This window comes from Zootoca vivipara, chromosome 12 (genome assembly GCF_965207765.1).
Source record: "Zootoca vivipara chromosome 12, rZooViv2.hap1.1, whole genome shotgun sequence".
NCBI lineage: Eukaryota > Metazoa > Chordata > Lepidosauria > Squamata > Lacertidae > Zootoca > Zootoca vivipara.
In genome coordinates, this window is record NC_142595.1 from 52,638,860 (window position 1) to 52,653,045 (window position 14,186).

General features: G+C 47.1%; 1 protein-coding gene across 1 annotated transcript; it reads right to left on the reverse strand.

The window, feature by feature from the left end:
- Nucleotides 1–1,571: 1,571 nt before the first annotated feature.
- INCA1 (inhibitor of CDK, cyclin A1 interacting protein 1) lies at nucleotides 1,572–11,079 on the reverse strand. Its single transcript, XM_035136379.3, has 5 exons — nucleotides 10,978–11,079; nucleotides 9,963–10,005; nucleotides 6,584–6,795; nucleotides 5,406–5,601; nucleotides 1,572–3,623 (listed from the first exon to the last, which is right to left on the reverse strand). Exons 1-5 carry the CDS (start codon nucleotides 11,070–11,072, stop codon nucleotides 3,471–3,473), a joined length of 699 nt encoding a protein of 232 aa, XP_034992270.3. The 5' UTR covers nucleotides 11,073–11,079; the 3' UTR covers nucleotides 1,572–3,470.
- Between the last annotated feature and the right edge of the window lie 3,107 nt (nucleotides 11,080–14,186).

The window sequence follows — 14,186 nt, forward strand, 5'->3', positions numbered from 1 at the left end:
CTGTCACTCATTCCAATGGAGCCTCTCCTCATTATAGGCGAAGTTGACACAGCCAACTCCATCTTTATTTATTCTTCATATTCAGAGGCCAAGCTAGCTACTGTTCTGTATATGGCTGCCAAGGCAGGCAGGCAGGCAGGCAGGCTGCCTGGTGGTGTGCCTAGAGTAAGGCCCAGCAAGTGGTTTGGGTCGGGGAACTGGATGGGGGTGTTTGTGTGCAATGATTCTGGACCACTGATGAGAGAGAGGAGCATATGCCCAACTGCTTGGCATTGTCAAGGGTTTGTGGGCTCACTTCTCTGTCCAAGAGTGGCACTGAAAGGGTTCCTGGGCATGGCAAGCTGCAGGGCAACACAGGAGCTGCATCTGAACGTGGGTTTGCACCTCTCTGCATGGCTCATGTAGGATTTGTTGGGGAAAAGATCTGAGCTGCACCTCCCACTAGGTTCCTTTTAGCCCTTGCTGAGCAGCTCCATAGGCACACAGGTCTTCCCGGTTTGATCTATTCCTTGTGCTCACATCTCTGCCATGCTGAGGCAGCAGCAACAGCACTCCGCTGCCTGTGTGCCCCGCTGCCTCTCTTCTTCTCAGCCGATGCCAAGCCAAAAAAGGTCTCTCGGGGCTCCCAGACTGTTGCTGTTTCTGGGTGCTATTCAGTCACATGCCAGCAAATTCAGGCTGCACGGCTGTCATTGGATGGGAGGACTTGTGCAATAAGCCTCTTCCCCAACCCCAAATTGGGCTTTTTTGCGGCAAGGAAAGTGATGACGGGGAAGTCCATTATCTTTGGCACACCGTCATCTGGCCCCTCCACAAAAAACAAGCCAGAGGGAATGCTCATTAAATAGCCCCTAGGCCGTCTGATTTCCCTGAAAATCTGGATGCATGCTTAATGAACAGGAAGTGCCCAGATTCTTGATTCCCCCTCCCATCATGAAGACTCATTTCTCACTCTCCTCAAATTAATTGGGTGACTGTGAGTCCGAATGTTAAGAGGTGATTTTTTCTTCTTCTCACTAACACCAGGACTCAAGACTCACCCAGTTCATTTGATGGGTAGTAAGATTCAGGATAAACAAAAGGAATAACTTCACTGAACACACTGCAGGGAATTAACACCACAAGTTGTGGCAATGGCTGAATTGATAAATCAATGGATGGTAGGTTTTCCACTGTATTCTTGAAATGATGGCCCCAGATTGGATGGGGAAACCTGGCTGGATGGTTGGGGTATGTATGTATGTATGTATGATCCATCTTCAGGAGTTGAGTGTCTTTGAATAGCAGGCACTGGCTGGGGAGAAGTTAATGGGAGGGCTGCTGTGAGCTTCTTACGGGTCACCTGGATGGCCACTGGGAGACAGGATGTTGGATGTTTTGGCCTACAAGTCCCTGGCTGGAGCTGGAGGGAGTTGTAGGCAGAAAAAAAACACACTGTGAGGGTTGACTGGACTAAATGGTTCAAGCAGGGCTCTACTCAAGTCCTCATCAAAGCACAGGAAAGCTTTAGCCTATACTCCCAGTCGTAGTAACAATACAGAGTAAACCAGTTACAACAACGACACCACGGTCTGGTCACACACTGTGCATTTAATAGAAAGTTAAAACAACTGAAACTCTCTACCTTTTAAATATAACAGTACAGCATTTCCTTTCACATTAATGGTATTTCAACAATAACTTGCATTAATGCAATACAAGAGATGCAGCTGAATCCTGCAGTTTGGGGTTGTGTTTTTTTTTATGTCCTAGCATGGCTATACTACCCATGTATTAACTGTTATCAGTGAGCAGTTTGAAAAGCTTTGAACTCTGGAGCTACTGGCTGCCATAAAATAGTTCAGGTTTGGGAGTTTGGGTTAAAAACAATTTTTTAAGCAAGATATTGTTGCCCAGTCTGTGGATCGCAGTACCCTTTCTGAGATTTGTATGCAGTGAAAGCACCTGTGAATGGCCTCATGCAAAAGCTAAAATTTGAAATATCCTATAAAGAGATTCCCTGCCTTTCAGAAACTTTGCAGCCATACATTTAAAAGCCTGGTGGTGATTGTGCTTATAGGGTTCCCTCCCCCCACTAAAACATTTTCAGTGTTTTAAATTCCATCCCAAACCACTGAGGATACAGAGCTTTGGGGCATGGCTGGAGTGTTTGGACTTGACATTCCATATTATTGCTAATGATTGCAGAATGCTGTTTATCAACTCAGGCTGGCTTTTGAGGTGGCTGTGAAGCAGTTCTAAGCCCTTTATCGTGAGCTTCTTGGAATCAATTTGGCCCCAAACAGACAACAATTTACCCTCATGCAGAACAAGCAAAAAGTTCAATGAAACTTCTATCTCTTTTGCTCTGAATCATCAAAAGGGGGAACCTGGGAAACAAGGCTCCCTCATCCTCATCCTCATCCTCGTCCTCCTCCACCACCAGTTTGGTCTGCAGTGTGGCATGCTAGACACTTTGCAACAAAGACTTGGTCAGTCTCAGAAGCATTTATAATTCACGTTGGAAGTGAGGAAGAAGTGATGTGAGAGAAGTGAAGCATCAGAGAGGGACCCCTTTGACATCACATTTGCTGGAATGGGAAGATGCAGCGACCTCCCCCAGACAGATCTTGTCAAAGCAGAAAAAGCATAACCAAGAACCACCAAGAACCCTGGCTCTTTTGTAAGAAAAAGAGGGGCACAATTTAAGTTATCCTTCTCAATGGATACAAGAGACCGGGGGGGGGGGGGGAACGGGACAGATGGCTCCCGCTGAAAGGCCAAGCAAGAATTTGCCTATTTGGGGAAGAGGTGTGTGGGAAGGAAAGAGCCCCTCAGATCAGCCAGGTACTTTGTCCCAGAATGGTAATGTCTTTTACCAGACCTTAGAGCTGCAGGTGATAGGGAAAAAGATTCCAGACTAGTGGAAGCTGCCTGGTGGGGTTTTCATTCCAAATAAACACGGCACACAGTACACACCTACGCTATATGGGGAGGGAGGGAGGGTGCCAAAGCTAGATCCAAGCAAGGCCTCCTCTCCACTTCTGCTGCATTACTATGGAAACACTCCCGATGTCTCCCATGGCAGTGGCTCCCCCTCTTTATTCCCAACCCCCCCCCCCACAGCCTACAGTGGAACATTTCCTGAGAGCAAACTCCCTCTAGACGTGTGTGTGTGTGTGTGTGTAGCGAATAATGTCCCAGAATTGTTGCTAAAATAAAATAAACTTCCAAAGAACAGGGTGGAGTTGCTATGGGTAGGAGTCAAACAGGGCAGGTCTTTTCGAGATATAGACCCCCTCACTTTCTCCCTCTGATTTCCCAGTTCCTGCCTGTTAATTCAGTATGTATGGATCAGCAGCAGCAGCCTGCCATCTCCCGCCCACCCACGCAGGCTATTAGTGCTTTGAGAAAGGTTTTCCTTCACACACACACACACAGAGAGAGAGAGAGGGGGGGGGGGCAAGCTCTGGCTACATATGCCATCAGGGTCATTCCTCCGACAGCAGTTTGAATCCCCTGTAGAGGCAGCCTACTGAAGCTTGGAACCTGTCCTGTGTAGCCATTGTGTAGGAGATCACAGGGCTTTCTTGAGGGATCCTCAGCTGCTCTCTTACGGTGGGGTTCCACTCCGGATAAAGGAGCTGTAATGGAAGCTAGCTGTTACTCGGGCAGGTTTCTGCGCCTGCCTCATCATAAGAGCCCTGCTGGATCAGGCCAGTCGCCCATTTATTCCAGCATCCTGTCCTCACAGAGGCCAACCAGGTGCCCCTGTGGGAAGCCAGCAAGCAGGACCCAAGCACAAGAGCCCTTTCTCCCCTCCTGGGGTTTCCAGCAACTGCTGTTGAGAAGCATTGACTGCCTCAAATTGGGGAGGCAGAGCATAGTCATCAATGGCCAGTAGCATTTGATGGTCCTCTCCTCCATCACTCAATGGAGTGGACTGGCAGTAGGTTGAAGACAGGCAAAATAAAAGTATTACTTTGCACAGAATGAAGAGCAGATGTATGGAATCTGTTGCCCTGAGATGCAACGATGGCATTGAAAGGGGCCTGGACAAAATCTTGCTGCACAGCCATCACAGCTGTGAATCACAATAGCTATATCTGCAAATACAAGTTGATGTGGTTGTGGGGAGGGACACAGGAGAGGGGCTGTAGTCTGCATCTCCCACTTGTGGACTTCCCAGAGGCACCTGGCTGGCCACTCTGGGGAGCAGGATTCTGGGCTAGATGCACCTTTGGGTCTGATCCAGCAGATATTCTTCTAGAATGGCAGAAAGTAGTTGCAAACCAACAGCTCATTTTAATGAAAACACCAAAACTAGGTAAGTTTTCCACACCTCTTCTCTTTCTCTTCTACTTCACAGTAGGAAATCAAATAACTGGCCTTTCCCAACAAATGTTGACTTCTTGCAGTGATACAAACACAGGGGAAACTAGGCTGAATAAGGGAATTCAATGAACTTTAAACTCAGCAAGCATCACTCATTGGAAGATGCTAAGATTAATTCCCATCACCTGGCAACTGAAAGCGACAAACAGTCCTAGCAGGGGAATGATGGCTATCTGAAACTACCCACAGATTCTGCAGCACCTAGCCATCTCTCTGTTTATTTATTGCATTTATTGCATTTACATCTCACTTTTTTCTCCAAGGAGCTCACTCACTGTGGCAGTGTACATGGTTCTCCACCACCTTATTTAATCCCCACAGCAACAACCCTGTGAGGTAGGTTAGGCTGAAAGACAGGGACTGGCCCAGGGTCACCCAGTGAGCTTCAAGGCCGAGCGGAGATTTTAAGCCTGGTCTCCCAGGTCCTAGTCAGGTATCTCTAACCACTGCACCATACTGGCTCAACCACGATGCAACTTTGGATCTCCCTAAACACCCACATGCCTTTTAATCTACCTTAAAGCATGGCAGAATGAAGGCTACCTTCCCCTCCTGGAGCAGGAATCTCTCTGCTCATCCAGGAAAGGAATTTCTCCACTTTTTAACTTTGCTCTAGTATTCCTTCAGGCTTTAACTCAGGGACAGGGGACCTCAAGAGTTGGGTTGAATGCCCCACCCCCACCCCAACCCCAGCCTTTCCATCTGGTCTTTGGGGCTCTCCCTAGGCCATGCCCCTCCCCAGGCCACGCCTCCTCTCACCAGCCACGCCCATCCCTGGCGGTGCTCTGTGCCCTGCTTGAGTGCTTTTGCCCAGTGTGTCCTTGGGCCGGGAGAATACATTTTGCTTGCCCTGGTGGAGAAATGGTGCGTGTGTCCATTTTGCCTCCTTGCCAGATAAAGGATGCTGCAGGTGGTTCTGTTCCGATCATGAGAGAGTAGACCGAGAAGCAAGGGTCCCATTCCTGCACCATCTTTCTGCTGGGGGAGCAGCTTGCACCCTTGTTTTTCGTGGCTTCGTCATTCTAGCTTACCTGCGCCTTGCTGCATTCGCTGAAGACTGGGGGCTCTTCATAGAGCTGGAAAGTTGGCTTCAGCATGCTGAAGGGGCTCAGGGGGTCTTCATCATCATCATCATGGCACGTTACTTTGGGGGGTGAGTCAGCAGTTCCTCCTGCACCTTCGGAGAATGGCTGGGGGACAAGCCCACCCCATTTAGCCTTTTTCAGCCTTTAAACAGAAAACAGGTATTTGCAAAGGCTGGAATGCTGACATTTAAGGCTTTTCCAGATTGCATATTTATGTGTTTGTGTGCAATCATTCCCTCGGTTATTATTACTCAGCTGCTGCATGGGATCTGGGCAAGTTTCCTCAAGGGAGTACTTCTGTTACAGGAAAACATATTCCAAGCATTCAACATGAAATACTTTGCTCCTGGGAAAATGCAGTTTTCATCCCGTCTTGGTGTTACCACTGCCATCAGGAGTACAGTGTGTGCCGGTTTCACAGGAATTTTATATAAAATATTTATATGCCACCCTGCAATGGAGCTTCCAGGGTTGCTTACAAATACAAGATGATATACATAGATAATATACAATTGTTGTTGTTGTTTAGTCGTTTAGTTGTGTCTGACTCTTCGTGACCCCATGGACCATAGCACGCCAGGCACTCCTGTCTTCCTGTCTTGTTACAATAACCATAGCAATTCTTACTGGTCAGAGCCCAGATGTAGCTAGGGACAAGCAACACAGTTCATCTTTCTATAAGCACACTGTGTCTAAAGAAAGGGGATTTCCACTAAACCTGAGGAGGAATTTTCTGGTGGCAAGAGCTGTTCAACAATGGAATTGACTCCCTCAGAAGCTGGCAGGCTCTCCCTCATCAGAGATTTCTAAACAGAGGTTGGATGGCCAAATGTCGGGAATTCTTTGCATTGCAGGGGGGTGGAATAGACAACCACTGGGGTCTCTTCCAACTCTACATTTCTATGACTTAATAGCCAAAATTGTCAAATCCCTCTGTGTGAACTAATCAGGATGAATTATCAATAAGCAGTTTGTCTGGAAGGGCCCTGGGACCCCAAGGGGACTCATAGAACCGTGCTGAGCTACCACGTGATTCCTACCCCTAGCAGGTGACTGGGGTGTCAGAAGTTACTGGGGTGTCAGAAGTTAACTTCCCATTCATGACAAAAGGTCTGTTTCCTTACTCGTCCATGCTGCTTTGCCGCCGCCTCAGCTCCTCCAGATGATAGCAAACAGACAAGGCTCTGACATTTTCAAGTCTTTTTCGTTTTGGCCCCTTTCTCTTCTTCCGGCACAGCTCCTTGGGGGGTGGGAGTTTCTGTGTGGTTGAAATAATCTGCCAGGGGAAAGGGTCTCTTTCAGCCTCAGCAGGCCTTTGTACTACATAGCCAGATGTCTGAAGGGATAGGGAAAGCAAGAATTTGGCACTGGTTCCTTAAATGACATTACTATTTTGTGGTGGTGGTGGTGGTGGTGACGACAGCAGAGGCAGAAATGGCCAAAGCTGGAATGTACATCTTCAGTGGCAACTGGACAAATTAATATTTCAGAGAACTAAGGGTTTTCACAAGCATCTTTCTTTCTTGAAAATCTATTGCACCTACAACTGATATTTGATTTGTCTAAAATAAGTTTGCACTGATTAGCCAATTAGTCACACTAATCAATGAAAATCATTCCCATCAGCTAAGATGCTGCCTTTAATTAAATTGTTCAGCAGATTTTCGCTATTTTTATTCCAAGTACTTATAAAAACTGCAGGTGGCTGGGTGCATCATTTTACAAGAAAGATAAGTATGCTTTACAGTATTTATATCGGAAGACATTGTTTTTCGCACATGCACATTTGTGCAGATTTAAATCAGTTGATTAATGACAAGTCAATGACTACCTGGCTGATTAACGAAGTAGGATTTATTTAATCAAGTGGCAGTTCTAGTAATCTCACCTCAAAATGATATTGTGGAGCTGGGAAAGGTTCAGAAATAGGAAACCAAGCTGATCAAGGGGATGGAGTAGCTCTCCTTTTCAGGAAAGGTTGCAACATTCAGAGACTTTTCAGTATGTAAATAGGGTGAGTAAGGCAGGATATAATAGAGGTGTATACAGTTATGCTTGGTGTGTGTAGGAAGTGAACAGAGAGCAATTATTTTCCCTCTCTCATATTGCAAGAGCCCCACTGGCTACCCTCACCAGTCAAAGCCATTTGTGGGGTGTGGCCGCTGTTGCCTGCTGACAGCTGAGTGTAGGGTGGGGCCCAAAGGCGGACAAACGACCCCAGAAAGAGCATGACGTGTCCCACACCAGAGGAAGTTAAATTATGGAGCTTGCTGCCGTGAGATGTAGTAACGGGGCCGTCAACGTGGACAGCCCTAAAAGGGATGTGTGAGAGATTTGTGAAGGATAAGGTGATCAAGTCTACTAGTCATGTGTACCACCTCCAATATCAGAACAGTCTGCCTCAGAGAATGCCTGTTGCTGGGCAACATGAGTGGGTGAATGCCATTGCACTCTGCGGGGGGGGGGGGACTGATGGAGTTCGCCCCCTTGTGTACAGTTACCACCTGTCTGCTCCTTTCAGGAGGCCTCAATCAGCCCCCTCCAACTGGGCCTTTCAGAGGCAGTTCTGGACTGCCCTCAGATGGGCAAGCGCTTGCCCATTGGGCAAGGAGAAGCCAAGGTGGTTTTGTTCCCTGGTGGGAGACCCCAGTGCCTCATTCCAGGGTGTGTGGAGGGAGGGGGGTTGTCCCTGCACCAGCTAACCTGACAGCCCTCGACCTAATGAGCTCAGTTTCACTCAGCCAAGAGCATCCCTAATTAACAAGAAATCATAACACTTGAAGATACAGCTGTGCATGTCAAAAGATAATTAATCCAAAGGAGCATAAGTGAGGAGAAAGACCCAAGCTCCAATAAATACATCTCAATAAATATTTATGACTGTGTTTGTTTGTTTGTTGTTTTAAAAAAACAATATTCACCTACTTCTCTCTAAGAGAAAGTTTATTTAAGGGGTGGTGGTGGGGAGTGGCAATCCAAGAAACCTGTTCTTATTGCCCATATGTACTTAGCCACAGCTAGTGAAGGGCAGAAAATGGCAAGGAGAAGGAACTGTGGCATTGAAAATGTGCTTTGTCCTGGGGCTTTTGTTCTCAGGAGTGATTGCTTCCTACTACCTCCTCCCAAGGAAATTGGAAGTGCAAAAGGCTTCCAGGAATGTCCCACCCCTTCAATGAGAATAGGGTTTTTTTGGGGGGGGAAGCTACCCTGATTTGAATTAGAATTGCAAAGCAATCAAGCTGTTTTTTAAAAAAAAGGTTTGAGAGGTGGCACTGCTGCTGTCACACACCCAAAACATGAGAAATTGCCATATGTATTGTTTTTGTGTTATTCCTGTAACTGTGGGGGCAGCCAGGAATGTTGTTTGCAAGATGAATATAAGAGGGAACAGGTTTCGGAGCGGAGAGGCAGACTGTGGTGAAGTAGCCTCTTACCCAGCCTCATCAAACAGAGCAGGGGGTGAGGAGAATCTGTCCTCTTCAAGGTGGGGAAAGTGACATCGCTGTCAGGAACTGGCTCACAACAAGAAGCAAGAGGACAGGAAGGAGGTCGCCAGCGGCCTTTTGGACAGGGAGGGCAAGACACCCTTGCCAGCCCCGGCCCTCCCTTCTAAACTGGAAGGGGAAAAGAGGGAATTGGGAACTTTATGCTTGGTCCACCTTTTCCAATCCAACATAAGAACAAAAGAAAAGCCTGCTAGATCAGGCCAGAGAGTGCCCGTTTAGTCCAGCATCCTGCTCTCACAATGGCCACCTAGATGTCTGTGGGAAACCTGCAAGCAGGATTTGAGCACAAGAGCAACTTTCGCCTTACAACAGTTTCCAGCAACTGGTATCCGGAAGCATTGCTGCCTCCGACTGTGGGGGTGAAACACAACCATTGTGGCTAGTAGCCATCGATAGCCCTCTCTTCCTCCATGAATATGTCTCATCCTCTTTTAAGGCCACCCAGGTGGATGGCTGTCACTGCTCACTGTGGGAGGGCAGGTTCCTGTGCCTGTTTCCACAACAGGCACAGGAGCTTGAGCACATTGTGGGAAGATGGCATCGTCACTGGCACAGCCCCTATTGGTGGTTTATGGCTGTGTGTGCAGCCTGGTTCTCTGCATTTCCACCTTCCCTCCTGGGCTGAGTGGGTATAAGATACAGCAGCTGTTCTGCTGGTGGAGCAGCAAGGTATCTCCACCCCCAGCATAATTTGCGTGCAGGACTGCTCAGTGTGTCTGGAATGCTCCACGTAAAATTACCTTCCATCTTTTCTGCAGTGCACACACTCCCGCTGGAAAGGTTTCAGGTTCCACAGAGCAAATGAGGTTTGCAAAGGGAAGTACACACAGTACACACACACACACACACACACACACACACACACACACACAGCTGAGCTCACTAATCAGGGCAAACACTATTTGCATTTTCCTATTTTTACATGGGGCATTAGTTCCGCAGGAGAGAAGCAAATGATTTCAAAGGAAGCCTCATCTTGCCATCCACGAAAACTTACCAGCAGGGACGGTGCCTCGTTATATTCTTCCATCCAGCAGGAGCTGAAAGATAAATGTGCAACTAAGTGCCACTGGCATTTACTTCAAAATGCCTCTTATGTATTACATTCATAACTTGGAGGCTGGGGGATGCAACTCCTTGGCAGTCAACAAGCACAGGAATGGGTTTACGCTATGTGCACAGAATCCAAATTTCACTAAACAGAAGCTGACTGTTCTGAATTTTGTATAACTGGTTTATTTTTTACTATGTGCTTGGCTCCTGCTAACCACAGCGATGGTCAAGGAACTATGCAGAACACTATTTTTTTCACATATTTTGCCCTGGGTTCCTTTGGGGGGAATCGTGGGGCATAATTAGAACAAACAAATAAATAAAGCCTAGATTCCTGCCTATCTCCTACTCACTTCAGCAGCCAATGCTCACATGTCTCCAAATATATATCTACAGTATTCATGCCAATAAGGACCAAAAACTTGAGTGTTGATGCTGTGGGCCCCTCCATCCTATGTTCAGGTTATATATACGTGTCAATAAAACCCTATACTGTATCCTAAAGATACCACAGTCTCTGATGGCCTTCATTCCAAGGAAACTGAAACCTGGCTAAGTGCAGCAACCCCTAGAGTCTATCGCTGCTCAGAGATTGGAGTAGCACGTAACAGCACTATTAAATCCTGGCTGGCTTTTCAGACTATTGCAACTTCGATATTGCAGCTCAGTGGCTGCCCTGGCAAATGGATCAGAATTTGCAAAGGCATTTGCATGCGCTTTGCACACTCCTCTGCTCTCCTTGATGACTGAAGTAGCTGAACGTTTCGGGGGGGGGGTGTAGTCCAAAGTGCACTGATATACTGACTTAAGCAATATTCTTATTTTGTATTGAGTTATGGGCCAGCGGTGGTGGGAGCAATGGAGGGGAATTAGTTTTTTAAAAAAAAAAAAAAAAAAAGCTCTCCTGAAAGGATTGTGTCTGTATTTTGGACCATTATGCACAGTACTGTGTGTGTTACCTTGGTTGTTGGGTGAGACCATCCCAAATGTTACTATTTGAACAGTCGGAGCTGGCAGCCTCTGCTTCTGCTTCTTGTTGGTATCTGCTGACCATCTTGGACTGTCTTGAAAAGAAGAGTTACAAGTAGGTAACCGTGTTGGTCTGCCGTAGTCGAAACAAAATAAAAAAAATCCATTCCAGTAGCACCTTAGAGACCAACTAAGTTTGTTATTGGTATGAGCTTTCGTGTGCATGCACACTTCTGCTCATACCAATAACAAACTTAGCTGGTCCCTAAGGTGCTACTGGAATGAATTTTTTTATTTTGTTTTGAAAAAGAGAAAGAGCAGATTATATCACACGTAAGCAGAGACCAGCACAAACATTTTGTTGGCAATTCAAAGCATGGATTCCAACAACTTACCTGTTTGTTTAGATTTCACCGAGTCATGAATATTATGACTTTGATGGGAACCCCTCCAAATCTGCATCCTTTTCTGCAGAGGTGCATAGAGGTAAAGGGACCCCTGACCTATACGTCCAGTCGTGACCAACTCTGGGGTTGCGGTGCTCTTCTCGCGTTATTGCAGTACACGGAAACGCCGTTTACCTTCCCACTGTAGCGCTACCTATTTATCTACCTGCACTTTGACGTGCTTTCAAACTGCTAGGTTGGCAGGAGCTGGGACCGAGCAACTCATGGGGATTCGAACTGCTGACCATTGACAAGTCCTAGGCTCAGTGGTTTGACCCACAGTGCCACCCACGTCCCACGAGAGGTGCATAGCTAGGGGGCATATTATTACTGTAAAAGGAACTTGAAGAAGGCTGTGTTGGCACCGCAGGGGCAGAAAACGCAAAGTCCCTTTTGGAAAATATCAGCTCACCTTTCAGGTACAGCTAATGCAGGATGATGAGATAACCAAGTATTTGCAGATCATATATATTTTCCAAGCATCCTCACAACCTTTGTATCTACTAGCCTAGTGGGTTGTTAAGAGTTAACAACTAAATGCAAGGAGTGTTCCAGCCCAGCAGATCTTAGAAATATATAAGAGGAAGACTTTGGAACATATTTATTCCTCAGAGGATGGGCCGTGTCTCATTGTTCCTCCATGCCTTGCCAATTTCCTACTTGCCCCCAGCACTCTTTGAAGTTCACAAATTAATATTTAATTTATGTGGGTTTATATAGAAGCTGCTTGTTTAATTGCTACTTACCCAACCTCTTTTTATTACAGCACTGGATGTTGATTAAAAGAAAGAAAGAAACTGAAACCATTTGCCCACAAACAGTGAAATAGTCCATGATCAAACGGCTTCAGAGAGATATAGGAGAAGCCTCCTCCTAGACCAGTGGTTCCTAAACCTTTTTGGGTCAACGCCTCCCTGGTTCCATAAACTCACACGCACACCCGTCCCAGACTGTATAAAAAGCATTATTCAGAAGAGCAGTTTGCACAACCCACCAAGGAAGGTAGTAAGACAATGGAATTGAAAACAGTAATGATTGTGTTCTAAGCTATAAATCAGGGACCCAGGTGGCGCTGTGGGTTAAACCACAGAGTCTAGGGCTTGCCGATCAGAAGGTTGGCGGTTCGAATCCCTGCAACGGGGTGAGCTCCCATTGCTCGGTCCCAGCTCCTGCCCACCTAGCACTTCGAAAGCACATCAAAGTGCAAGTAGCTAAATAGGGACCGCTCCGGCGGAAAGGTAAACGGCGTTTCCGTGCGCTGCTCTGGTTCACCAGAAGCAGCTTTGTCATGCTGGCCACATGACCCGGAAGCTGTCTGCGGACAAACGCCGGCTCCCTCGGCCTATAGAGCGAGATGAGCGCCGCAACCCCAGAGTCGAACACGACTGGACCTGATGGTCAGGGGCCCCTTTACCTTTTAAGCTATAAATCAAGCACTGCTAGGAGTTGTTTCTTTTTGTTTCCCACTGTATTTCTTATCAATAAAAAAATTGGTGTGGCACAAGCAGATGTTTATTCTGAAAGTGTGGCCCAGAGAAGAAGAAGAAAAGCAAACCACTGCCCTGGACCATCACTGAGGCAGCAGTGCCCCATTTGATATGTTCTGAGCATAGGTGCCAACTCTCTGGGGCCCTGGGTACCTGAGCACCCCCAAATCTCCCCATGAAGGGGTGGGAACCCACAAATTTCAGGGCCATGCATGCTGCATGGCACCCATGGCCCCAGGCACCCATGGTTGTGGTGCCAAGCTGGGACTCCTGGTTCTGAGGTACACCATGGTGGCTGGTGGGGGGGGGGTGCCCCATTTGCCCTAGGAGACCAGCCTCCACTGAGTAAATACGTCACTGAAAAAGTCCGCTTCACAAGCAGTGGATTATTATTTTCTTTTTAAAAGAAGCTTGGTATTCTATGCCTCCCTTTCATTTCTTCCTTTCTTTGTCCCTCTGTTGCAGCCCTTGTGTCTTGCACCCAGCTTCCTCTTCTCAGGATTGTTAGGCTGTTCTTCTAGACACTGTTTAACATCCCTCTCCCCTCACTTTTTACCCAAATTATTCTACATTTCTACACCATCTGATGTATGTAACACAGACTGCAGATCTCAAGGCTGTGCAGAACTAACGCTGAATTGAAAATCCTCAGCAAGGAAGCCATCTCAGAGAGCAAGACATTTCACAGATTTTTCCAGCATCTCAAAAACACAACAGCAACCTTTATACAACAGGAGAGGCTATTCTTAGCCTCCAGGAGAAAAATAGGGGTTATTGAGGATTATTCTGATTTCTGTAAATACCTCCACATCTCCCAATTCAGTTTCTCTCTGCCACCTGCTGGTAACTTTTGCCTACGGCTTCTTATTTACACTTTCCCCAATTGCTGTTTTATCACTTCCACACCCTGCTAAATAAAGCAGCAGCAGCAAGACTTCCTGCAGATCTGGTGCGATGACCTCACTGGATAAAGTTTTAAAAGGCTAACTTCTCCCTCTTGCAGTCCTTCCTTCATTATCTAACTCTTGCCTTGCCCAGTCATTCACAGCCGTGATTCAGCCCAGGCTTCCCTTGATGGGGTTGCCCTGAAGGAGCAGCTTCGCAGCTTGGGATCCTTCTGGATCCACTCTGCCCCAGAGGCTCAGGTAGTAGCCTCAGGCCAGGGCTGCAAGTGCCTTTTACCAACTGCAGCTGGTTCAACAGCGATGGGCGTTCCTGGGCTGGGGAAGCCTTGACGCAGCAGATCATATGTTGATTGCTTCAAGA

What these genes read in the sequence shown, in the direction of transcription:
- INCA1 (XM_035136379.3), bottom strand. Translation starts at nt 11,072, where the DNA reads ATGGTCAGCAGATACCAACAAGAAGCAGAAGCAGAGGCTGCCAGCTCC. An exon ending in ACGAGGCACCGTCCCTGCTG is followed by an intron (nt 6,796 to 9,962) that starts GTAAGTTTTCGT and finishes CTATCCCTTCAG; the next exon opens with ACATCTGGCTATGTAGTACA. An exon ending in CGGCAAAGCAGCATGGACGA is followed by an intron (nt 5,602 to 6,583) that starts GTAAGGAAACAG and finishes TTCTGTTTAAAG; the next exon opens with GCTGAAAAAGGCTAAATGGG.